This window comes from Pseudoliparis swirei, chromosome 7 (assembly GCF_029220125.1).
Source record: "Pseudoliparis swirei isolate HS2019 ecotype Mariana Trench chromosome 7, NWPU_hadal_v1, whole genome shotgun sequence".
Taxonomy (NCBI): domain Eukaryota; kingdom Metazoa; phylum Chordata; class Actinopteri; order Perciformes; family Liparidae; genus Pseudoliparis; species Pseudoliparis swirei.
Window position 1 is genome coordinate 16,070,469 of NC_079394.1, and position 25,537 is coordinate 16,096,005.

The 25,537-nt window shown below is 42.2% G+C and overlaps 1 protein-coding gene across 1 annotated transcript in view; it reads left to right on the forward strand.

Moving 5' to 3' along the window:
• LOC130196075 (uncharacterized) overlaps positions 1–25,537 on the forward strand; it is a 50,570-nt gene that overhangs the window by 19,289 nt on the left and 5,744 nt on the right. Inside the window, exon 3 of the mRNA XM_056417936.1 lies at positions 22,047–24,925. Within this exon, the coding sequence (XP_056273911.1) occupies positions 22,159–24,925 (2,767 nt within the window). The 5' untranslated portion in view covers positions 22,047–22,158. The remainder of the gene's footprint in view (positions 1–22,046; positions 24,926–25,537) is intronic.

Genomic DNA, 25,537 nt, shown 5'->3' on the forward strand with positions numbered 1-25,537 from the left:
CAAGGGATCAAGAGAAATCTGGTTGATGCAGCTATATTTCTGATGTGGAACTTAAACTATAACAGTTTATTAATAATCATGCAAAGCCCGCAGAGGCATGTGAAGAGGAAACATTTAACATGTTAAGGCAGTATATATTTAAAACAAAGCTTTTATTACAGCCTTCACTTATCATTTTATATTTATTGGGACCAGGATACTTTAACAGATCTGGTCTGCAGCTTCCATTTTCAAAAATCACCTTTTAACTCAATTTAAATTATGCCAACATTGTTTCAAATAAACAAAGTGGCAGTGGGGAGGAAAATCTGATTAGTGAACAACTGAATGCCCAGTGAGTGATCTGCATACAGATGTGCTCCCGGTAACCTGGTTTCCTGTGTGCACCTACACACAGCCTATAAGAACCTGTCAATAAAGGTCTGGAAGGTGGCGAAGGTGATTCCTATACCTAAGGACAAGAAATCTGCCTTCACATGTGTAAATAGCCGTCCAATTTGTATACTCCCCATTTTGAGTAAATTATTGGAGAAAATTGTTTTCAAACAAATACAGGATTATTTTATTCGGAATAACCTCATTACTAGTTCCCAACATGCATACAGACCTAATCACTCAACAGCTACTGCCCTTGCCCAGCTAACTGATGATTGGCTGATACAGATGGACAATAAGAAAATGGTCGGCACAGTCTTGCTTGACTTTAGTGCTGCATTTGATGTAATTGATCATGACATTATGATTACAAAACTTGAAAGTTATGGATTCAGCAGAACTGCACTCTCTTGGATGGTTAGCTATCTCTCTGAGAGATCTCAAAGAGTCTTTTATAATGGTAGTTTATCAGACTGTAGACATGTCAGCTGCGGTGTTCCACAGGGGAGCTGCTTGGGCCCTTTACTCTTTTCCATTTTCACAAATGATCTCCCTTTGTCAATTAAAAATTCCAACATGGTAATGTATGCTGATGACACAACACTGTACAGCAATTCTTCAAACAAACTGGAACTTGCTACCATTTTGAATCAGGATCTGGAGAGAGTGTCTGATTGGGTGAAAGAGAATAAGCTAGCCCTGAACATTTCTAAAACTAAATGCATTGTGTTTGGCTCTAGGAATACACTTAACGGTGACACAAAGCTTCACCTGTCGATGTCTGGCTCAGCGATAGAACAGGTCCAGAAGGTCAAACTACTGGTTGTAGTGTTGGATGAACAGTTGTCGTGGTCTGAGCACATCGACAGCATTGTCACTAAGATGGGAAGGGGTATCGCTATGACCAGAAAGTGTTTTGCTTATTTAACTCTCCCTATTGTTTTTCAGGTGTTACACTCCCTGGTCTTTTGTCATCTGATGTACTGTCCATTCATATGGGCAGTGGCTGCTAAGAAGGACATACATAAACTACAAATGGTTCAAAACAGAGCTGCCAGATTAGCACTCCAGTGTTCAATTAGAACTAATACTGCATATATGCACTCTCGCCTGTCATGGTTCTCAGTTGAAACTCAACTTCACTTTTGTCTTCTCATGTTTTTCAGGAAAGTAGTATTTAATCAGACACCGGTATATTTCTTCAATCAGTTACAATACACATTTAACAGACATAACCATAACACAAGGAATGCTAGTTTAGGTCAATTGATACCGCCAACCCCAAGAACTAACCTCCTCAAACGTACTGTTATCTATCATGCAATTACCGCTTGGAACTTACTACCTCCTCGTTTAACTCACATGAGTAATAATTTGTCATTCAAAAAACAATTAAAGGCGCACCTAAGAACATTCACCACTTGACGTATTCTATTGCTTTTTAGTCATCTGATTTTCTTTTTCTTTTTCTTTGTATGAATTAAGTTGAATTGCATAACATATATCTTATCCTTCAACTGTACTGAGCATCTGACTGCACTATTTTTTTACTTTGTTGTACTATTTTTAACTGTTGGTTTCACGATATGTTTTGTATGTTTTTCTATGTATTGTATTTTGTCCTTTCTGTGGACCCCAGGAAGATTAGCGGTCGCTAAGGCGTCAGCTAATGGGGATCCAATAAATAAACAAACAAAAATACAACGATGAAACTTTGAATGAAAAACTTTCCTGATGTTTGAGGTGAAGCGATGCCACCATTTTGTTTTGCGAGTGTTACTCTTGCAGTTTAGAATGGAAAGCCTCCTGGAGGTTTATTTATTTATTTATTGTAGAAAACACAGACTTTCTCCTCAGCATGACAACTAACCGTCTGCACGGCGACAGGTCTTCGTCACGGCAACAGCCTCGACAACAACAACAACACACACAATTGACACAAATACACAAAATCAGCGTTGAATTGGGACGCATGGTGCTTTATTTTACACAACGAGTGGGAAAGAACTTCATAACATCTTCATTATCTCTCCTGACCACCAGGGGGCAACTCCTCTGGTTCTAAAGAAGTCTATGCTTCATGATCCGATGCGAGGTTTTGGGGCAGGGATGTCTATGTGTACAGATTGTAAAGCACTCCGAGACAAATTTGTAATTTGTGAAATTGGGCTATACAAATGAACTGAATTGAATTGAATTGAATGTGTTCAAGCTGGATTCTCTCTACTGAGATTTCAAGTCTTCTTCTATACAGCATGATGTCATCATTTAGTATATGATGGTCATTTAGAGTCAAACAGACCATAAAGCAGGGGACGCTTTAGGGGAGTGGCTACCAGGTGATTGACAGGTCCAGCACGTACACTAAAGGCCTGTCGGAGAACGCACAGTACAGAGCCGTCACCAGGAGGCCACCCCTCCTTACAGCCTACCTCCTCACCTCCTCATTCCTCATTCTTAGCAGCATCACATTGGTTGTTAGTAGAATAATTGTTGGTCACAGATGAGCACAGGATTATGTGAGTGTGATTGTGCCAATATTAACTATGTTTTGTGGATTATTTCTGCTACATTCACATCAATACACCTTCAAATATTTATTGATGAAACATTCACAATTTTGAAAACCTATATTGATATACTTACACACTTTTTAAAATCATTACATTTTGGCTGGGTGTAACACACACACACATATATACAGTATATATATATATATATATATATATATATGTGGGTGTGTGTGCATGTGTTACACCCAGGGTGAATAAATAAATAAATATAATTTTATAAATAAATACAATTACATATATATATATATATATATATATATTAGACAAAACAAGCAATTAAAATGTGTTCCAGTTCATTCTCACCTTTGATGCAAGTGCTGAATACAAATAAAAGGTGCTTTAATGCAAACCTCGTATATCAGGCCTGTGAATTCAATTTCAATTCAGTTTATTTGTATAGCCCAATTTCACAAATTACAAATTTGTCTCGGAGTGCTTTACAATCTGTACACATAGACATCCCTGCCCCAAAACCTCGCATCGGACCAGGAAAAACTCCCAAATAACCCAATTATAACTCTGTGAAGAGTGAAGAATATTAAATAAAGTTATTTAAAGCAGCAAAACCTTTAAAGTTATTTAAAGCAGCAAAACCTGCAGAGCAAATTGTGACGGTCTCTTAAAATATCTCATGTATTGAGGGGCGGAGCTTATTGTACTGGAGCAGAGGAGCATATGCTTGGCTGTCGGAGTGTGAACAGTGGGAATGTGTGAGGAGAGAGGGGCGAGAGAGAGTGTGTGAGGGAGAGAGAGAGAGGGCGAGAGAGAGAGGAAAAGTGAGAGAGAGAGAGGGAGAGAGAGAGAGTGTGTGTGTGAGAGTGAGAGAGAGACAGGGAGAGGGAGATAGAGAGAGTATAAGAAGGAGAGGGAGAGTGTGTGAAAAATTGAGAGAGAGGGAGAGACAGAGTGTGTGTATGAGAGTAAGAAAGAGAGAGAGTGTGAGAGAGGGAGGGAGGGAGAGAGGGAGTGTGAGAGAGAGGGAGAGGGAGAGAGGCAGAGAGAGATGGAGAGAGAGTGTGAGAGAGAGTACATTTCGTGGTGCGTCTGTCGGCAGTGCAACAAGCTGCGATCGGAGGAGGAGGAATAGAGATCAATCAGGAGATGTGAGGATGTGAAATAGAGAGAGGCAAGAAGAAAGGGATGGAGTGAGAGAGAGAGAGAGAAAGAGAGATAGAGAGAGAGAGGAGGAGTGTGTACAGGCTGGAGCGCTGTGAAGCGACTCAGTGAGCGCTGACGGAGTACAGGGAACACCGAGGGAAGTGATCCGAGTGCTTTGATTGACAGCTCCTTCTCCTTTTTGATGCACCGATATCTTCTCTCCATCCATTGCCACTGAGACGAGTGAGTCCCCCGTCAAGGGGGGCGGCGGGGTGCTGGTTCTATTCCCCAAACTCGTCACTTCAAAGCTTTTTATTTCTCTTTTTTTTTTTCCGCCGTCTTTAAAAGAAAATGGCGTAAAGAGGCGACATCGATCCGCGAGGGGTTCTCCAGGGTTCTCCAGGGGTTCTCCAGGGTTCTCCGGAGGGTTGTAGTCGCTCCGTTGAAGGACGCCTGGATTGTGCCTGTCAAAAATAAACTTGTCTCTGAGGTTTCTCGTTCTCACGCTCTTCCTCCTTCGAGGTAGGTTTCTTCTTCTTTTCTTCCTCGTGCACGGCAGAGACCAGAAATCTTTCTGGAACCATAGAAACCAGGAAGACGTTTGAGGAATCCCTCCAGGGGTCCGGAGTTGATAGGGATGCTCTAATGGGCTCATTAGCCCCCCCGATGGATCCCGTATCTTAAGCCAACACATTTACTCTATTTTCTATTTTTAAAACCAAAAGCGACTGAAAACAAAAATTAGCGTGTACTTGTCACCTCTTCCCTCGTATCCTCCAGCTATTCATTCAATGTGGCCGAGGGAGTTTCTCTGTGTGTGTGTGTGTGTGTGTCTCGTTTCCCCGTCACCTGCCAATCGGGCATTGAGCTCGTGGACAACATTCAGGTGCAGCTCCAGCAGTAACGACGGTTCATCAGCGTCCTCGTTTCTCAGCTTCTGCCATTTCGAGGTGATTATTTCCTCCATAAATGCATTTTAGATTTCCTTCATGCAAGATGCTTAGCAGGGCGACAAAGTAGGAAACACGAGCCGTGAAGAAGAGTCTGGAGTCGTCTTCTTCGTGTTCGTGTCGACGTGTTGACGCCGCCGACACGTTCGGATATCGCAGCTCAGTCGGCGTCTGACACCAGAAAGCTCGGGGCCCGTGTTCCCGGACTGTCGTAGTAGAGGAAGGTGAGAGGTGGTCCAAGGAGGGCGGAGGGGAGCACTGGGAGCTCCAGGGTAGGAAACACCTGGAGGCAAAATTATGGATGTTATGTTCTTTACACACACGTCACGATGGCTAATGTTAAAAATAAGGCCACTCCCACAACTACAGTGTGCTAAACCTATCGGGCCAGTTACGGCAGAAAATTATCTCCCAAACTCACTATATATATCTATATATATATATTTATAGAGTATATATATATATATATATACTGTATATATATATATATATACTGTATATATGTATGTATGCATTCTCGGAGACACCCCATATTCCGCATATTGGGTTGAAGGGTCACACAAACACAGGACTTTCACCCAGGAAAAAAATGTTTAGAAAGAAAAGGAGAAATTTACAATAACATTTTTGCCAGTGGGTCAATATAACACCAACCTTGATCTTTCCCTCTAACCTAACTAAGTGTTGTTGCCTATGAACCTAAAGATCCTTCTTTAAAAGACACTGCATGTGAGGAGCGTCGTCGCTGAAGGTTTTTGGAGTTGTGTGAATGTGTTGTTTATTTCACTCGGGGCTCCCTTCTTTCCCTTTGTTAAGAGCCACTGGGTAATTCCACTAATGTATTAAAGGGCCGGCAGCTTCACGAGGCAGTAGTTTTAATAGTCAGGAGGGGTTGAGTGTCCCAGCTGTGCCAGATGTTGGCAGACGGGGAGGTGAGGAAGCATCGATGAAGCTTTAAAGGTTTGATGGAGAGCTTCAGGAGGAAGAGGAGGGAAGCTCCTCTGGTCTGAGTATTAATACAGTATTCATCAACTTGCATTGGTTTAGATTCAGATTTATTTTTAATTTTTAATTTTTTAGATATACTTTATTGATGATAATGCACCATTTGACCTACAAGGATAACATAACAAGTATTTATAATTTTTGTGTGTATGTGTTAGTTGGTTTACAATCGTAAAGAAGAAAACAGGAAAGTAAGATTCTGATTTTAATAATCGGTGATGTCGACATGCGGAGGACAGATAAATGGTCATTGATCATTTTGGAATTGATAGTTTAAAAAAAAGTCATAAATACAATTCCGGTATACTGACCCATAGTACATTCTCTCTGGACATTAACAAAAAAATTGTTGCAATTGTTTTTATTTATTGTGCAAAAGATACAACCTGAGCAAGAAATGTTAAAGGTACAGAGAAATCTACTCGTACGTCGTAGTTTAAAAAAAAAGTCCTAGAGTACTTGGTTATGTTTAAGGATCAGATTATGCTTTGGGTTACTATAACTACAAAAGTGTCTCTCCTTAAATATGTAAGCTAAGGGACCAATAAGTAAACAAACAGCGGTTTCCTGGTTAAAAAGACAGGTGTCTTCAGACATGCCCGTCCACTCTGACCTCTGAATGTTTGCCAAGTAATGAAATCTGTGAACCTAATTTCGATCAATTAATCACGTGGGGTTTGCGCCAAAAAACAAGGTCAAGTGACATCACCAGAGGAATTTATTCAGTTTGTTTTATAAGATGCTAATTCAGTCGCTTGTTTAAGAAATCCATTTGTATTTAAAATGGTAATAAAATCAGAGTATTGGCCGGCGCAGTTACCAACATGTGCAAGATGTTTTTATAGCAATTAAACATTTTAATAAGGAAAGCGTTTTTTTTGTAAACCTTTAAAATTTGTAACGACTCGTGTGTAGACCCAAATGCACCCTCGACTCCAGGGATCCTTCGAACTTATATTCCACACTCTGGAAACGGCAGGCAGAGTATCAACAGGACGAAGGGCTGGTAGGTTCTCGGGGAGTTGGACTAGCGGGTTAACCAGGGACAGGCAGGGTCGGCAACAGGAAATCCGTCTAGAAACAAGTGCTGGAGAGTCTGGCATAGAAAAGGAAGAACAATCTGGCAAGGTGTGTGTGTGTGTGTGTGTGTGTGTGTGTGAGGCAGGAGACTATATAGGGATTTGATTAGTGATCAAAGACAGGTGTGTGAACAGGTGAAGGAAGTCAGACTGACGAGGTGGGAGTGACTGAACCACAGAATGAGGAGCTGAACTGTGACAACAGGTGTGTGAACAGGTGAAGAGAGTTAGACTGACGACGGGGAGTGAGGAGGGTGTGGAGCTGAAACTGTGACAAAATTTCAATGAGTGAATAATCGTTATCACATTGTCTCTTGTTGCCGACGCTGTCTCCGCACTACATTTACCAGAATGCTCAAGTCGGTTACACAGCGCTGACCCCTGAAAACGTGGAGACCGTTGACAAGAGCAGTCTGAACTCAGAGTAGTACCGTAATGTTTATTGCAAGTCTTGCCTTCAAAAAAGTAGGCCAACAAATAATAAATTAGCCATTATAACCATGTTTAAGCTAGCTCGTAGCTCAAGGTTATAATGACATAGTTATAATGGCTAATTTATTATTTGTTGGCTACGAGCTACAAGCTACGAGCTACGAGCGCGACAGTCTGATATCCGATGTTTGTCAGTGCTCCATGAGAACGGCAAGCTTCGAGCTAGCTTAAATATGGTCATAATGGCTTATTTATTATTTGCTGGCTACGAGCTACAAGCTACGAGCTACGAGCGTGACAGTCTGATATCCGTTTGTTGTCAGTGCTCCATGTGAACCGCTTTTACAATAAATATGGCCGAAGAGGTTTTTAATGTCATCATTGTCAATCGTTGTTTTGTGCTTTTTTTTTTTTTTTTAAGTATCGGTTCAGGCACCGTTTAGGCACCTGTATCGTTTTTAAAGTACTGGTTTAGCACCGGTATCGCAAAAAAAAAAAAACGATACCAATCCCTATGGATGTGTCCTTTTCTTTTCATTGGATGCTGATGAGTTCCTGGAGGTGAAGATATTTCTCTCGTCTGTTCTAACCATAAAATTACGACATTTCTCATGTGCCAGGTGATTTTTCTGAGGTAGAAACTTTCAGGATGTGGAATCATGAATTTGCTGATGTCAACCAGCGATGGACGTTGAACTGACATTATTTACATTTTAAACCCATTAAATTGTCGGTTTAGAGACCAGATTGCAGAGATTAATAAATTATCTACAAATAAAACATTCACGCTGCAAAGGTCGTCTGGTTATTGTTTACATTCAATCCTCCGACTGACAGACGACCAAAATAATTCGGCGGCCTCACTAACGAGCGGTGACTCCGATGTGCCGCCAGAACACAAGGATTCAGGTTCCCGTCAATCAAGCGGCGCAAGCGCGAGCCGCGTGGCAAGTCGAGGGGTCGCGGTGCCGGATCGCCCTCTGAAGAGGCGTTCAGGCAGCGGACACGCTGACATTTAAATGTGCTAATGAGTCAACGCCGGTTTAATTCAGCGTGACAGTTCACTGCTGGCGGTGTCGCTCGTGTTCCTCTAAACCTAAAGGAAACTCGGGAGTCAAGACGGCTTTGTAAAGTTCTTCAGAGTTCTTATTCCTACAGATTCCATTTGAAGGTTTAGCTGAGCGTTCAGAGAATAGATTAAGGATTTTAGTTTGGACTTTGGTTTGGATTAGTCAGTGGAAAATGGTTTAAACGAGCGATGTAGTCCAAATGATATCCAGATAGGCGCTTTGACAAGAAGCCATTCCACCAAAACGCTGTGTTTGTTTTAGTTTTTCCGAGGGTGTTTTGGTAAATATGTTTTTTTTCCTGACTACACAAGGATTCTGGCATTTAACAACCTTCAGTTAGGTAGGTAGATATATAGATGGATAGACCAATAGATGGATAGTTTGAGATAGATAGATAGATGATAGATAGATGAATAGATGGATAGATGATAGATAGGTAGTTAGATATATAGATAGATGGATATATAGTTAGATGGATAGATTGATAGATTGATAGATATAGATAGATGGATGGAGAGATGGATGGATAGATGGATAGTGTGGCAGCTGTCTAATTTGGCCTCGGCTGCTGGTGATTGGCAATCAGTCAGCAGCCGAGGCCGCCCTCATAAAAGCTCCCAGTTGAGGGTGGAGCAGAGGAAAGTGAGCAGAGGCGCAGGTTTTGCGGTCTGCTGTGCGTTTTGTGTGAGAATAAAATATGTCGTTCAACGAAACTTCTTGGTGCCTGGCTGATCCTTGGACCTTTTGGGGGAAACCCACAGCTAGCGGCGTAAGACCTGCTACAGATAGATTGATAGATAGATAGATAGATAGAAAGATAGATGGGTGGATGAATGAATAGATAGATAGATGGAAAGAAAGGTAGATAGATAGATAGATGGGTGGATAGATAGATGGGTGGATAGATATATAGATAGATGGATGAATAGATGGATGAATAGATGGATGGATGGATAGATAGATGGATGGATGGATAGATTGAAAGAGAGATGGATGGATGGATAGATAGATGGATAGCTAGAGATAGATGGATGAATGGATGTATACTTTAATGCACAAGGAGTGCAAGACGAATGCTCTGCTGCTGAGAGAAGCTTTTAAGAAGTTGCCTTTAAGTGTCAGAAGTTGCGTAGCTTAGTTGGATGAAGTTTCCCCAGATCTGTGACGTTGGCGGCAGCTGAAGCCTCCGGGCAGCTCAGACCATCAATCCATCACAGCCGGCCAACGGGGAGTAGCTTTCTGTTTTCGGGAACGCAGGTCCTCTCTGGAATTGGCGGGGGACAACAATTGTTTGGCATCTCTTCAAATGGCTTGAGAGAAAGCTAAATCAATTAGCCTCGGGGGGCATTTTGTCATGCACGCCGGGCTACCGGTGGCAGGCGGCCAGCGGCGGCCCGGCCCGGCCTCATGGAGCAGACTCACTCCTGGAAGCGGGGGGAATGACTGAGCCGGCCCTGGCTCATTCGATTTGCTCAGGAAAGTGATTACACTTCCCAACAACCCCCCCCGCGCTGCCTCCCTTGTCTGCATGTCAGACCGCCGCGTAACGAGGGACACGCCCCCCCCACCGCGGCGGCTCCCCTGTGCTGCTTTTACAGCTTTACTTCAGGGCCCATCGGAGCCTTCGAGTGCAATCACTCTGCCTCGTGTAGCAATCTGTTTATGCTGCAAACTGAATCTCCTCCTTCCTCCCTCGCCACCGGCGGGGGTGGTGGCCCGTGTTTGTGCGTGAGCACGAGAGTTATAATGGAAAGGAGTGTGTGTGTGTATGTGTGTGTTTGAAAAATGACTGATGGAATTGGATGGAGGTGGAGCGGTGATGATAAATCAATTAAGTGTGCGCAGGAGATTTCTGCTAATGAATGCGACAGCAGGGCCAGAGACCCACTCAGCTGTGACTCAGTTCTCCGGGTGGGTGTGCACACATATGTGTTCTGACCGGATTGGACTCGGTGGGAGGAACGGTGCATTTGTTTTTTATTAAGAGAAGGAATAAAAAACGACTGGTCTTCAAAGTGAGTCGATATACAAGACCGCGAGAAACTGAAAACATCTTGACCAAGACCAAGAGCGTGTACTGGGACCGAGACTGGACCAAGACCTTGAGGGGTTGAGACTGAGTCAAGACCAAGGCCCAGTGTATACTGACACCGGAACCAAGACTTTGAGGTGGTTGAGACTGAGTCAAGACCAGGAGTGTGCACTGAGACCGAGACTGGACCAAAACTTTGAGGGGTTGAGATCGAGTCAAGACCAAGGCCGAGTGTATACTGAGACCGGGACCAAGACCTTGAGGGGTTGAGACCGAGTCAAGACGAGGAGTGTATATTTAGACCGAGACTGGACCAAGATTTTGAGGGGGTTGAGACAGAGTCAAGACCAAGATCGAGTCCCAGATTGCATGACAGACATATAGGATAACATGTGGAACCTTCACACCATTGAGGTCTCTTGAAATGGACCTGAGCGATCCACATGCCCAGTGAAACATCTCTTTTATCGGCGTGAAGGCTCTACGAGCAGACGCGTAAAGAAAAGCAATTCTACACCAAATCCACTTGAAAAACACATGTTCTTATTTTGCTCTATTACTCTTTCCACATAATTTCCCTTCATGTGTGTTGCTTTCTATGTTGTGTCTCTTTCCAACAGCTGTTATCGCTCCTTTCCTTCTTTCACTCTCGTCTCTTTTCCGACTGTCTCTCCGTCTCGGCCGGTTTGCCGCTATTCTTCCAGCTGTCATTTAATTTTTTCTTCAGGATTCAAGCACCCCCCCCACCCCCTCTCTTCCTAATAGTGGTATTTATTGTCTGTCAGCCGCTCTTTGTACCCAACAGAGTAGCACGCGCTCGTTACGCTCTTCTGCTTGTGATCATCCGCTCGTCCGTAGTTCTGTACTTTCCTGGTTCCATTGTGTATTTTCTTTTCTTTCTTTTTGTTGTGGATAAGTGCCGTGATTCACATCGTGTTTTATTGTGGGATTTCCAAAGCGGCTACAAGGACGTTTTCAGATATCATTACAATAAAAGTTGTTTTTTTAATCTTCATCTATCTTTAGTGTTTTTTCAAATATTTTGAATCTATATATTTTCCTCCTCCAGCAAACAGTCCATTATACTTAAAATGAAAGAACACTGGACCCTCTTAGCATCTATAATCAATGTAATCCTATCACACCACAGTGCAGTTTTAGTATACAGGACTGTCTCAGAAAATTAGAATATTGTGATAAAGTTCTTTATTTTCTGTAATGCAATTAAAAAAACAAAAATGTCATGCATTCTGGATTCATTACAAATCAACTGAAATATTGCAAGCCTTTTATTCTTTTAATATTGCTGATTATGGCTTACAGCTTAAGAAAACTCAAATATCCTATCTCTAAATATTAGAATATCATGAAAAAGTATACTAGTAGGGTATTAAACAAATCACTTGAATCGTCTAATTAACTCGAAACACCTGGAAACACATTTTCAAATGTTTGATTTTGTTTTGCTGTTATAAATCTTTTTTTTTACTTGGTCTGAGGAAATATTCAAATTTTATGAGATAGGATTTTAGAGTTTTCTTAAGCTGTAAGCCATAATCAGCAATATTAAAAGAATAAAAGGCTTGCAATATTTCAGTTGATTTGTAATGAATCCAGAATGCATGACATTTTTGTTTTTTTAATTGCATTACAGAAAATAAAGAACTTTATCACAATATTCTAATTTTCTGAGACAGTCCTGTATATATATATATATATATATGTAGAAATAAATATATATATATAAATATATATGTAGATATACATATATATATATATGTAGATATAAATATATATATATACTAGGGCTGTCAATCGATTAAAAAAAATTAACTAATTAATCGCACCTTTTGAAATTGCGATTAATCGCAATTAAAAGTTAAAAGTTAAAAGTTCATTTTTTTTAAAGACAAAACTTCACACAGAGCTGTGTTTTCAAAGAGGCTCCTACCTATACAGTGCCAGCGAGGTATTTAATATCGTGGATGATAAATTGTTTCTTCAGTGAAACATCAGATTAGTAAAAAAAAAAAATATATTGAGACCCCATTGGTCCTGTCATCTTTAACACTGAACACAGCAGAACCAGTGGCCTTGGTAACTGACTGACATTCAAATATGTCACGTTAACCCTCTGGAGGCTGGGCTCATTTTATACATTTAAAAAAAAAATTTAAATTCACTGTTTAACCTTTGTGTTGCCTTCGGGTCATTTTGACCCGAATCAATATTACACCCTCCTGCCGCCTTCGGGTTAATTTGACCCCATTCAATGTTTAATGTCGGTGTTCTTTCGGTAGTCAACAAACAAACATAAAGTGCCTCACACTTAAACTTGGAAAACAATATTAATTCTAATAATTTTCTGGAGGTTTTAATTGCTGGCGTCAAATTGAACCCAAAGGGTAAAATATGTTAGGAAATATAAAGGTAACAGGAGGGTGAAACATTGAATCGGTCAAAATGACCCTAAGGCAACACAAGGGTTAAAAGTGTTTCCCTTTTAAAGACAAAACTTCACACAGAGCTGTGTTTTCAAAGAGGCTCCTACATATAAAGTGCCAGCGAGGTATTTAATATCGTGGATGATAAATTGTTTCTTCAGTGAAACATCAGATTAGTAAAAAAAAAAATATATTGAGACCCCATTGGTCCTGTCATCTTTAACATTGAACAGCAGCAGAACCAGTGGCCTTGGTAACTGACTGACATTCAAATATGTCACGTTAACCCTCTGGAGGCTGGGGGCATTTTATACATTTACAAAATAAATTAAATTCACCGTTTAAAGTCTTTTGCATGTGACACACCCCCACGTGTTATACATCAAACATTCCAGAACAATCTCAGCTCTGAAATAAGGCTCATTGTCCTCGCGCCGTGTCCTCTGGTTCTCTGACTGACAGGCTGCTATAGAGCCTAACCTGTGAGGTGGGAGGTCCTTTGTGATTTACTGAGTGTTCATTGGTTTTTTTTTCCCCCCGAAATGTTGACAGACAAACGGATTGACCAATCACGTTGAAGGTTTCGTGTGTCGCGTTCTTTCCGCGCCGCGTCACCCGACACGTCGCGCCTCCGTTCCTCTGTGTATCAGAGGGGGAGACGGGAGGAAGGAGAGCAGGAGGAAACCCGACTGATTCATCCACGAGTTTAAACTGATTTCTGCTCCTTATTTTCGCGGAGAAATGATTGTTTTAAAAACGGAAACAGTGTCAAACCGTACTGCCGCGGTTTGAAAAAAAAAGAAGAAAAAAAAAAAAAAACTTGCGTTAATTGCGTTAAAATATTTTAGTGCGTTAACGCGGCCAAATTAATCGCATAGATTAACGCGTTAACGCTGACAGCCCTAATATATACACTACCGTTCAAAAGTTTGGGGTCATCCAGACAATTTCGTGTCTTCCATGAAAACTCACTTTTATTTATCAAATGAATTGAAAATTGAATAGAAAATATAGTCAAGACATTGACAAGGTTAGAAATAATGATCAATATTTGAAGTATTAATTTTGTTCTTCAAACTTCAAGCTCAAAGGAAGGCCAGTTGTATCGCTTATATCACCAGCATAACTGTTTTCAGCTGTGCTAACATAATTGCACAAGGGTTTTCTAATCAGATATTAATCTTCTAAGGCGATTAGCAAACACAATGTACCATTAGAACACTGGAGTGATAGTTGATGGAAATGGGCCTCTATACACCTATAGAGATATTTCATTAGAAACCAGACGTTTCCACCTAGAATAGTCATTTACCACATTAACAATGTATAGTGTGTATTTTTGATTAATGTTATCTTTATTGAAAAAACAGTGCTTTTCTTTGAAAAATAAAGACATTTCTAAGTGACCCCAAACTTTTGAACGGTAGTGTATATATGTAGATATAAATGTATATGTAGATATAAAAATAAAATATATAAATTATTATATTTATAAATATATGTATTTATAAATATATATATTTATAAATATATTATATATTTATATATATTACAAATACTTATGAATATAAAGGTATAAAGACATGTTGAATTGTTGATTAATGTAATTATCTTAATGTTACTCCTCCTATGAATCCAATGTAACTGTTGTATTCACAGACTGACAATAAATATTATTAACTAATAAGTATCTTCTCACGTTAACATAATAAAGAGACATAAATTACCTCAATCAACTATCTTATTTTGGAAAGCAACCCGATGACCACGAAGCAAATGTCATTCGGTCGACATCTCAATCAGAACTCGACCAAAGTCGAAGCCTTTCATTTCTACGTTAATCGATTTTAAATACGCACACATCTGTGTTTTATTACCTCCGCCAACCGTTTCAGTGAGTTGCCATGAGCAACCACGGACGCACTCGGCTTACGGTCCGAGGAAAACGGGAAATGTTCTCCATGACAACTGAGCTAAAAGGTCTAAGAGGCCCTGAGCTGTGCCCCCCGAAGAAATCCTATATGGGAACCTTTTTGGTCTGGTTCCACAATTTCCAAGGTCAAGAATGAACCTTCAAACTTAATAAATGCATTATGTTCACAAGTTTTGAACACATGTAACGACTGTATTTGTGAATGAGTAGCACACATGTGCATAACAGTTCAATGGAGAGTAAAATGTACCAGGAGTAGTGGATCTACTTTCATGCTTTGAGTTTTGGATGTAGGTGTCAGGACGTCGTCGCCGGAGAGAGATCGGACTCAAATGCCAACAACTTTTCCACAGAAGATTTAAACCTTTACAGAAACCAGGTCAGACATGAACTAAACTGTACGAACTGACACTGGGAGAATGAGACAAACAGGGTTTAAATACACAGGAAGGTGCAGGTGATTGGACAATGGGGAACGAGACACAGGTGGACACAATGAGGGCGGGGCTAGCAATCACACAGGAGGAAACAATCAGGAACAGGGCAGCCAATCACAGGGACAGGAATTGCAGGGAAACAGGACACAAGAGACAGGGCCTTCAAAATAAGACACAAGACACAAAAACTCTGGATCATGACAGTAGGGTCTTGTAATGTTCATGAACATGAGGAGTTGTGCTATTCCTTACGGAATCTATATTGCTGTTACGTGGTCTCCATTTTGAATAACCTCCATCCTGCATCACTACCTTTTTATGAGCGATCCGTCTCACCGTTAAGTGGAGGTTGGTTATTAACTCGAGGTATTCTACTCGCTCCCAGTGCTTCTCTTTGATTGATAGTCCGAATGGGTTATTGGCAGAAAATAGTTGGTCTGGTTTCAGGAGAGTGTTTAAGACGCCGGTCGATACGTATACACGGCCTTCGTGAAAAAAGGAGGCGGCGCTTCACGGACCGGTCAAGACGAAAGTCGTTTACTCAGAAGGTTTTTGACGAGACGCGGGGAGCTTAGTCGGGTTCCCGGCAGAACGATCGCGGGGCCTATTATTCAGGACGTGAATTCACTATAACACTCGAGCAGGTTGAGGTATACAAAAGCCGCTGGACACCGACAAAGTACGATCAATACGTGTCCTGGGAAAAAAGGATTACATCACTCTGAACACAATGCAACTTGTAGTTCAGGTACGGGGGTGATCCACTCAGCAGATCAAGGTCAAGTCAAGGTTGGGAGTCTTTTGTGCTGAAAGGGTTACTGGGTTGTAATTGTTTTTTTTTGTTCAGTTTGCTTTGTGATTCAGTCAAAGTGTTTTGAGGAGAGCTTCGGGAGGTTTACTAAAGATGCGATTGTGTTGAGTTTGGTTAAGAGCATCGGGATGTGGTTGGTTAGCAGGTAGATCATCTGCAGGGAGTAATACCACGTATGAAGACAATGGGTATTGTTCCATGTGGTTTTGTGGGTACAGGAGTAAAGCTGGTGTCGGTGCTGAGGGAAGCGATATATTTATAAAATGATATCCAAATTGGCGGTTTTGCACTGACAAGAAGTCTTTCCTCCAAAAATAAGGCAGTATTTGTTTTAGTTTTTCTGAGTGTGTGCTGTTAAATATGTACATTTTAGATTAGATTTACAAAACCAGAAACACATTCAAACAAACGAAGAAATGTACCTTGTTTTTTCAAATTTTCTTACTCATTCTTCAGAAGCTGAAAGTCATGAATCCTTTTCACACTGAAGGCGTGACAAATTACCAGCAGAAATATTTTAAATACTCTTTCAAATATATATTATATATCTACGACTTTTATTGTGAAAGGTAAGAACTGGCTTACGCTGCCTTGTGTCAAGGCCGAACAAAGTAATAATGTTTGCCGTCACAATGTCGTTTGGTTGATGGCTTTTAATCGCGGCGCAATTTGTTCTGGAAGAGAAAAGTGACGGCCTTCGTAGAAGAGGTTCGTGGAGAGATGGTTGGTGTATAAATTGTGTGATTTCATCCCTATTAACCCCCCCACATCCCCCCACCCCCCGTCTCCATCTGATAGTTGACAACAAAGACAATCTTTGTCTAATCATAACCAAGTATTAATGTTCCCTAAACTCCACCACACAGTTGGCAGATCGTAAAATCACTTTAGTAACGACTTGCGGCAAAATAATAATGAAGAATAATCTTCAAAATGGGAAAATGGCCCAAAGCCAAGACGAGTTTCTCTTCTGTTGGTGTTTTGAGCTGCGGCGAAGAGGAAGAAAGCCAAATGGACGATTCCTTCCAAAAAATCTGCTCCCCGTCTAATTTTTATACGACCCCAAAATGTACGCCGTCATGTGTGAAATCATAAACTATGAAAGCACTTTGAAGTCACAGCGAGGTAACAATACTCTGCATGGAGACGCGCTATAATCCAGTTTCACTCCACATGCATGCCATGTTGTTAGTGACACCTTGTAGGGAACAAAATAGTGAATCAACCAGATCTGATGTTTCTCCATCTGGATCTTCCAGGAAAGTATAAGAACATCGTTTTATTGGGTACCACTGACTTAATCCGCCGGTGTTTGGGATTTCCAACAAGTCGTTTCTAAATGGTCATAACTAGTTGACGCTTTTGCTGCAGCATCATTCTCCAGTGAAGCGGAGACGTAAATCTCCAAAGTAATCCTCGTCATTTGCTGGCACCAAACCGGACACTTAGAAAATCTCCCCTAATAGTTCCAGTGCCACAAAAAAATTAAAGTTTCTCCTTTTGGGTCGAGTCCAATGTGAAATGACAAGGGGGAGCGTTGCCAAAGGAGAAGACATAAACAATACGAGCATTACAAAGGAGGAAGGAGGAGACTCATGCGAGAAGAAGGAAAGGGATCTGAAGGAGCGACGGTATCTCTTGTCGTGTCGTTTTTTGTTTGTTTTTTTGACGAGCAACTTGAGCAGATCGGGAAGCAGAGCAATGGTCAGACGTAGCGAAGGTATTGGAGAGTCTTGAGAAACCCTTCTGCACCTGCCCACAGCTTCCTCCCATCCTCCCAGCAGCCCCATACAGTAGGGCTGGATGAGGCTGGATGAGGCTGGATGAGGCTAGATGAAGCTGGATGAGTCTGGATGAGGCTAGATGAAGCTAGATGGGTCTGGATGAGGCTGGATGAGGCTAGATGAAGCTGGATGAGGCTAGATGAGGCTAGATGGTTCTGGATGAGGCTGGATGAGGCTAGATGAGACTGAATGAGGCTGGATGAGGCTAGATGAGGCTGGATGAGACTGGATGAGGTTGGATGGGGCTGGATGAGGCTGGATTGGGCTGGATGAGGTTGGAGGAGGCTGGGTGAGGCTGGATGGGGCTGGATGAGGCTGGATTGGGCTGGATGAGGCTGGAGGATGCTGGATTAGGCTAGATGAGGCTGGATGAGACTGGGTGAGGCTGGATGAGGCTGGATGGGGCTGGATGAGACTGAATGAGGCTGGATGAGGCTGGACGAAGCTAGATGGGGCTGGAGGAGGTTGGATGAGTCTGGATGAGGCTGGATGAGACTAGATGGGGATGACGGGGCTTCCTAACCCGCCGGCAGCCAGCTGCTCTACAGAGAGAACACACAAAAACACAACCAGCATGAAGCGGTGGTGGTGATGCACCATGTTTTTTTTTCCTTCTGCCATCGGAAAAAAAGTTGATGCAATGTGATTTTTTCTTGTTTGTCAGATAAATCGCATTTATTGACGATGCATCATTTGAGACCAACTGAGCAACAAGCTTAAGTTTAGGGGATCCGGTTAGATTCCATTCTGAATGCTTTGTCATCGCATGATTCCTCCAAGACCAACACAGAATTTGGAAAGTGAATATAATTGTATATTTCTAAATCTTTAAGATTTAGACACACAATCATAAGCTCAGACGAGTGTCTATTCCAGAGAATGTCCTTCTTGTAATGTGTATCTGTGGGCTCGTCCCTTTTTACTCATCTTTTTGTTCCGATGTTACAACCGGGAGAGTTTTAATGACATTCCGACTCTCGGAAGTGCAGCCGATTTGATTTATTTTTTTTGGGTGTAAGTGTGAAATAACCACTTGTTTTTTTAAATCTTTGGCAGTTAAGAGTGTGTTCACGGCACTTTGTAAGAAGATTAAGAAGAAGAAAAACGCTTTTTCCATGGTTTTTAATTCATCCATACGTTAAGAAATGTAAGCAAGTAAATGTATATATACACATATATATATATTATATGTGAGGAAAGATATGGAACATTTTTATCGCAATAAAAGTGGCAGAGAAGTGGCTGAGAACCATATATATATATATATATATATATACAGTATATACAGTATATATATATATATATATAATAAATAAATAAAATAGATATAAAATATGTATACGGTTCTCTGCCATTTTAATTCCGATAAAAATGTCCCATATCGGTCCTCATGCATTCCCCCATAAATATAGTTTTAGCTTTTATACTGTATGGGCCACTAATCTGGGTATGCCCCCTCCCCCCCCCCCCACCCCCATTCATATTGATCCTTGTTTTTTTATTTTTATAAAGTAAGTATTAACCATTAGTATTAGTATTGATATTAGAATAATGTGTAGAGCATGTGTTCAAAACCTCTTTAATAATAAGTCTCCATTTCCACCATTTAACTTCCACCTCATGTAATTACCTTCCGCTAATCGAGTCCGCCTGCACATTCACGTTCGTCAAGAGGAAGGCTGAAAAGTGCTTCCATAAAAAGTGATGTTATTTAAATTAAATAATTTATGGCCGACATGAGAGTAACCAGCGATTGTACTGCTACTGGTTTTCTCTCCTGAGTCACAGTGGAACTGTTACAAAAAACAGCCAATCGGATGAAATTCGATTAAACCTGTTTTTTATTAGAGTGCTATGTCAAATTCTGTCCTTCTACAGAGCCACAAGACATGTGCTGTCCATTCCTCAGTGTGTGTGTGTGTGTGTGGTGATTAAAAGAGATCAACAATGGGCAGTTACTGTATCATGCAGTACAACAAAATGGCCCACCTGTGTCCCAAGGATTTTTTTCTAAATTTCAATATCTGTAATAATCATTTCCTCATTACATTTGATGAAAGTCCCGAGGGACCGAAGCACCTTCCGGTGGACTAGAACATGCGTTACATCATCATCTGGATATTGCTTATAAGTAATATAATCAACTCAGACATTCAGTTTATGAATTTGCACAGCTGTACTTTCATCAAATAGATCCCAAGCAGCAGTTTAATAAATAGATTATTAAAGATTTTTTGCTATTTGGAATTAAACGATACCGTCAGTTAGGGATGAGAATTGATAAGATTTTAACGATTCCGATACCTTATCGATTCCTGCTTATCGATTCGATTCCTTATCGATTCTCTTATCGATTCTTTTGGGCAAGGGGTGAAAAAAAGAGCACAAACGGGTTTATTCACATTAATTTTCTTTTATATAATGCTGCACACACACAGTATGTATACATACACATTTACTTTTTTTAAATAAGCAAAAACATTTATACGATATTACTCTTGAACTTAAAATAAAACTTACATAACTTAAATAAAATGTATTCTGTTTAATTTAAACATGTTCCTAGAAATTACAGTGCTCCTTCCTTTTTTAAAGGGTATATGAACTGAGCTGCCAAAATGAAACTAGCAGTGGCAAATACCAAGTGTGCACCATCAATTGTATGGATCATCAACAATTCTTGTGCAGAAAAATAAGCATGTCTGCTTTCTCCGGGAGGATACGCGATCTCTCAGGACTTATTGTGTCTCCAGCCATGGAGAACACTCTCTCAGATGGGGTGGAGGATGCCTGAACACAAAGATATGAGGAGGTGTACAAGACGTGCTGTAGCCTGTGACCCAGACAGACGACCAGCCTCTGAACCGGTCTGACTCTGAACATCATCAGCTAAATGGGATGGCAATGGAGATTATTTATATAGTGAAAGCTGGTTTACACAATGAAACAAATGGCACTAACAAAATCGCTGAATTTGCTGAGCTGACATAAAGCCACATTAAGAGGGGAGGCAAACACTACCTCGCCTCAATGTAGGGTGACAATGGAAGATTCTGTAGCTAAGCTAGCGTAGCTATATGCTAAATTTAATAATGGATTAAAAATCGATATGCTCAGTTTAATAATGGGTTAACACGACAACGCGAACGTTTGCTGATAACACACGCCCTCCAATAATTAATACCGTTACGATCAAACATTTCTCAAAACTGGACTTTCAATCCAAACGTGAAGTGATCGATAATGGGACCAATGCCGGAGCTCAAATGTGTGCTTCAAACGACGGGACAGAAGATAACTTGATCGACTACACACAATAAAGGCAAATGGCTTCACACAGTGAGTGGTTGTGATCACTTTGGAGGAGTTTACCTTGGACAGAAAGAGATGAAGCGCCGACGTTAGCTGAGCTGCTGCATCGAACACATGACGTTCCTGTCATTTAATTCCATGCTGTGTTCAAATGCTTATTCATATTAGTTGTATTTCCTCCCTTCGACGAAATAGATTTTTGACACACGTTACAAGTGGCGTAGTTGTCATTTTGTCGTGTGAAATAGAGCCAAACTTTAGAGCGCTTCTGCCTCGTTGCCATGTTTGCTGCAGTCTGAAGAAACTAAAAAAGTTCGCGCATGCGCAACGCCACAGAGGACCGTTAGCAGAACCGTTAAAGAATTTGGCTAACGATCCCAAACAATCGGTTCACTGGGAACCGGTTCTAAAACAGAACCGGTTCTCGATGCCCATCCCTACCGTCAGTCTATTCTGACATGGTCCGTGTGTTCTGGGCAAGGAGAGGAAATGTGTGTGTGTGTGTGTGTGTCCCCCAGTGTTTCTCAAGTTGACATATTAGATCTGAGCAGGACACTACTGTGGGTTCGATGATAACCAAGAGGTATATCTTCATAAAATAAAACAATGTGATTCCTCAAACGTCTTCTTCTATCCGCCCTTTTCAATTGACTTCTATGCTACTGTATTCGATGTGTTGACGAGTATTTTATCTTTGTCTTCCCATTCTAGTCACGGCATACTGACGCTGAGTGGCTGGAGCTCAATGAGCTTACGACAGGCTTAATTAATGAACTATGTGAGGATTTTGATCGTAACACCCGCTGACAATGTGGGAAAATAGATGAGGACACACTGCTCTCTTGAGAATATGTTCTCCAGGAATCGCTTCAACGGGCAACATGGAGCAGCTGTTGCCCCGAAAGGAGGCACAAAGGCGAAAGTCCATTCGCCCAAGAAGAGGGCACCGAACCCCAGGGTAGCACTGGTCATTCGCGGCAAAATACATCGCCTCTTGCAAGGGTCTGCAGATCACCATGTCCCGGATTCCCACCACTATTCTGAAGGTATTGAAGATGAGGAAGAGGGGGAAACAGAGGAGGAGCACAGAAGCAGATATTTAAAGGTCAGCTCCAGGGCTGAAGACTATTCTCTAAAGGTGTCAAATGGTAAAGGTCACGGAGGAGCACCGGGGCCGTCGTGTGTTGGAGAGGTCGAGCTGAACAGAGAGGGATGCATAAGAATACCGTGCACTTTGCGGCATAAAAGCTGCAGATCTCCAGTAAAGATTAAACGGATTTCCTTTGAGGGGGACATTCGGACAGCTCCTGAGCCGATGCAACCGCCCCCACACTATGGTCCGATAGCCCCGGACATGAATGGTACTAAATTTGCGGGAGCAGTTGGGAGTGATTTTGCTTCACCCCGAACTCGGCCAAAGAGACCTTTTTCTACCGGCGACTGTGTGGACTACAACTTGAACAGAGCTCTGCCGGGTACGCTTGTGGAAGAGGATGAAGACAAAGAGGAGGAGTCGAGTGCTATCATTGAGCACATTCTTAAAGAGCTGAGGGGGATCAACAAGATACAGGAGGAAATCTCAGACCTTCGGGACTATCTGACCTCTGTTCGAGGGTCAGTTGAGGAAGTGTCATCTTGTGTAGATGCTGTATTGTTGGAGATTGAGGGGATACGTTCTAGCAACAAGGAGGGTTCAGGGGTTCACGCAGGCACCTGGTCGGGGGTAGGGTGCAAAGATGGATCATCCTCTCGCAGAAGGCCCGCTAGTGCTTATGGCAGTTTAGGGAGTGCAATGCCAAAGTCTTCAACTCTTTCCCCCCAAATCAGCAATCAGCGACATACCATCCATGGAGATTTACTGCTATCAAGGGCAGAAGAGTCTACTGTCTCCCCAATTTCTGAATCAGTGGATCCTCACGAACTGGATGAACCAGAGGATGCCTCTGACCATAGTTCAGATATCCCAGTAGGTGCTATAGCAAGAAAGCTCAGCTTTGGCGACTTCGCAAGGCCGGATGGCCAAGAATATCCAAGCACCAGCTCCTTGTCTTCTTGTCACAGCGAGTCAGACCTAGAGGGACCATCATCGAGCCATGGAAGGAAGCAGCAAAGAGCTGGTGATGGAGGGGAACATTGGACTAACACTAGACCACCACACGGTGCTTCTGGGGAATCTGCGTGGCATAGGGAAACTGCTTACCGCAGGGGCAGAAGTCTGGAGGAGTATGTAAGTGAGAGCCCTCTCTGCTGTGAAGGAGCTGGTAGTTGGGATCACTACAGAGGTGCGGGAGGTTACGGCACTTCAGGGCAGTGCTCCACAGGAAGCTCAGAGCATCTCTCTCTTCGCACTAGGAAACATAACAACTCACCTGCCAGCTCTTCTAGCCGGGAGGAGTGGCAGTCACGTAGAAGAAGGCCTCAATTCCAATCTGGGATTAATGTTCCAATAGATACCAACCTTGTAAAACCCACTGTGGCATATGAATGTTCTGCTGATTTGTCCTACCCTCAAAGTTCTGGTTACCATTCAATTGATGGGCAAGAAGGAGAAGCCGAGGAATTTGCCTATGGGCAATCAAATGACCAAAACTACACTGTAGACAGCCATGTAGATAGTTATCAGGAAACTTATTTAGCCAATGAAGAGTCTTCAGCAGTCACATGGACTGAGGCATCCTTACGTACCACTGAAGCCGATAGGCCATTCATCAAAGAGACTGGAGCCACCAACCACATCTTTGTAAACCAACTCCCTCGCTCTGTCAGTGCAGATGTTCAAGCGGGTGGTTTCAATGTCAAGCGCATAGGCCGGGCTGTACTTGATTTTAGCTCCGCCTTGCGGGGTGCACTGCGCAAAATTGAAGTACCTGGAGCCCAGAATCCTGGAGGGGAAGCAGACTTTGAAACATCAATGCCGTCTGAGCTGTCTACAGCTAATTTAGCTTCAAAACCCTCATGCTATGAGGAACAAGCAAGTGGCCAAATTCTGAAAGGTAATGTGGGGGACGGTAGTAGTGCTGTTCGGGAATTGAGCAGACACAGTACTTTAGACAAATCCGATCTCTTCTCTGCGGAGCCTATGCTTAAAGAAGCCAACAACAGCCTTACATTAGAGTCTACAGAGACCTGCCAACACCCTCCTTATTCGGACAAGATCGCCATATTTCTAGAGGAACTTTCAGTCTGCCCTGACCAAATGTCCAGTAGCACTTCAATCCCGCCTCCACCTTACGGCCTTACGGAACCACCTGCAGAAGGTCCCGCAAATCGTCCTGCAGATCAGACCATTAAAGCCCAGCTTTCGCAATGCACCACTGCAGAATCCCTCACGGCTTCCCTTTCGGTCGATGAACCTTCAGCGCTGGAGGACCAGGGAGAAACTGAGGTGCCACAGCAACCCGCCACAGACACCGTGGCCCCGGGAGGCAAAGTGGAAGGAGACGCGGCAGAGCCAACCTCGGAGATAAGCCAGGTGGATGAACGCAGCCTGAAGTGCCTGAGGACCTTCCAGCAGATTCTGCGGGAGAAGAGGGAGTCCCGACGCAACCTCACCAGTATGACCAGCTACTCTCAGGAGGACTTTGAACCAGGTAGTCATTGTTGGACTTCACGTTGGGATCTCGTGTTTTAACCTTGTTCATTTTGGCTTTTTTAGAGTCATCAATTAGACACAATGACAGTACATCTTTCTTTGATTTTGGTTTCCCCCCATTTCATGCTTTACCACGTACCTGCTATCATGAATATTTGGGCAAGTGACATTGCCTCTGTGCTAGACGATTCCCGTGGGGGAGCGGGATTACATTTACTAGAGACCAATTTATCTGCTTAAATTTAACTTTAAGTCTTCACTGATGCATCGCCATGCCAACATACTGGGTTGCCATGGTTTTAAAAGCAGAGTGGAGCAATATTGAAAAGACATAACGAAACTAACAGCTTGACATCCGTCCCTTCCTCCCCCTTTAAGGTGCTTATTCAACTAATTGCTCTTTCAACCTTGAAACCACCGCTTCATGCGACGATGCCATGTGAAGCGGTCGTATTCAAAGGTATTCAGTATGCTTTGAACCGCCCTTGGAGTGAAAGAGCATCCACACTTTTTTTGTATTTATAATTTAAATCTCATCCACTTTTTTTTCCGCCATCAGAGCCCCTCTCACTGTCGCTGTGATTCTTTGATCCGTCGCGCTCATGATCTG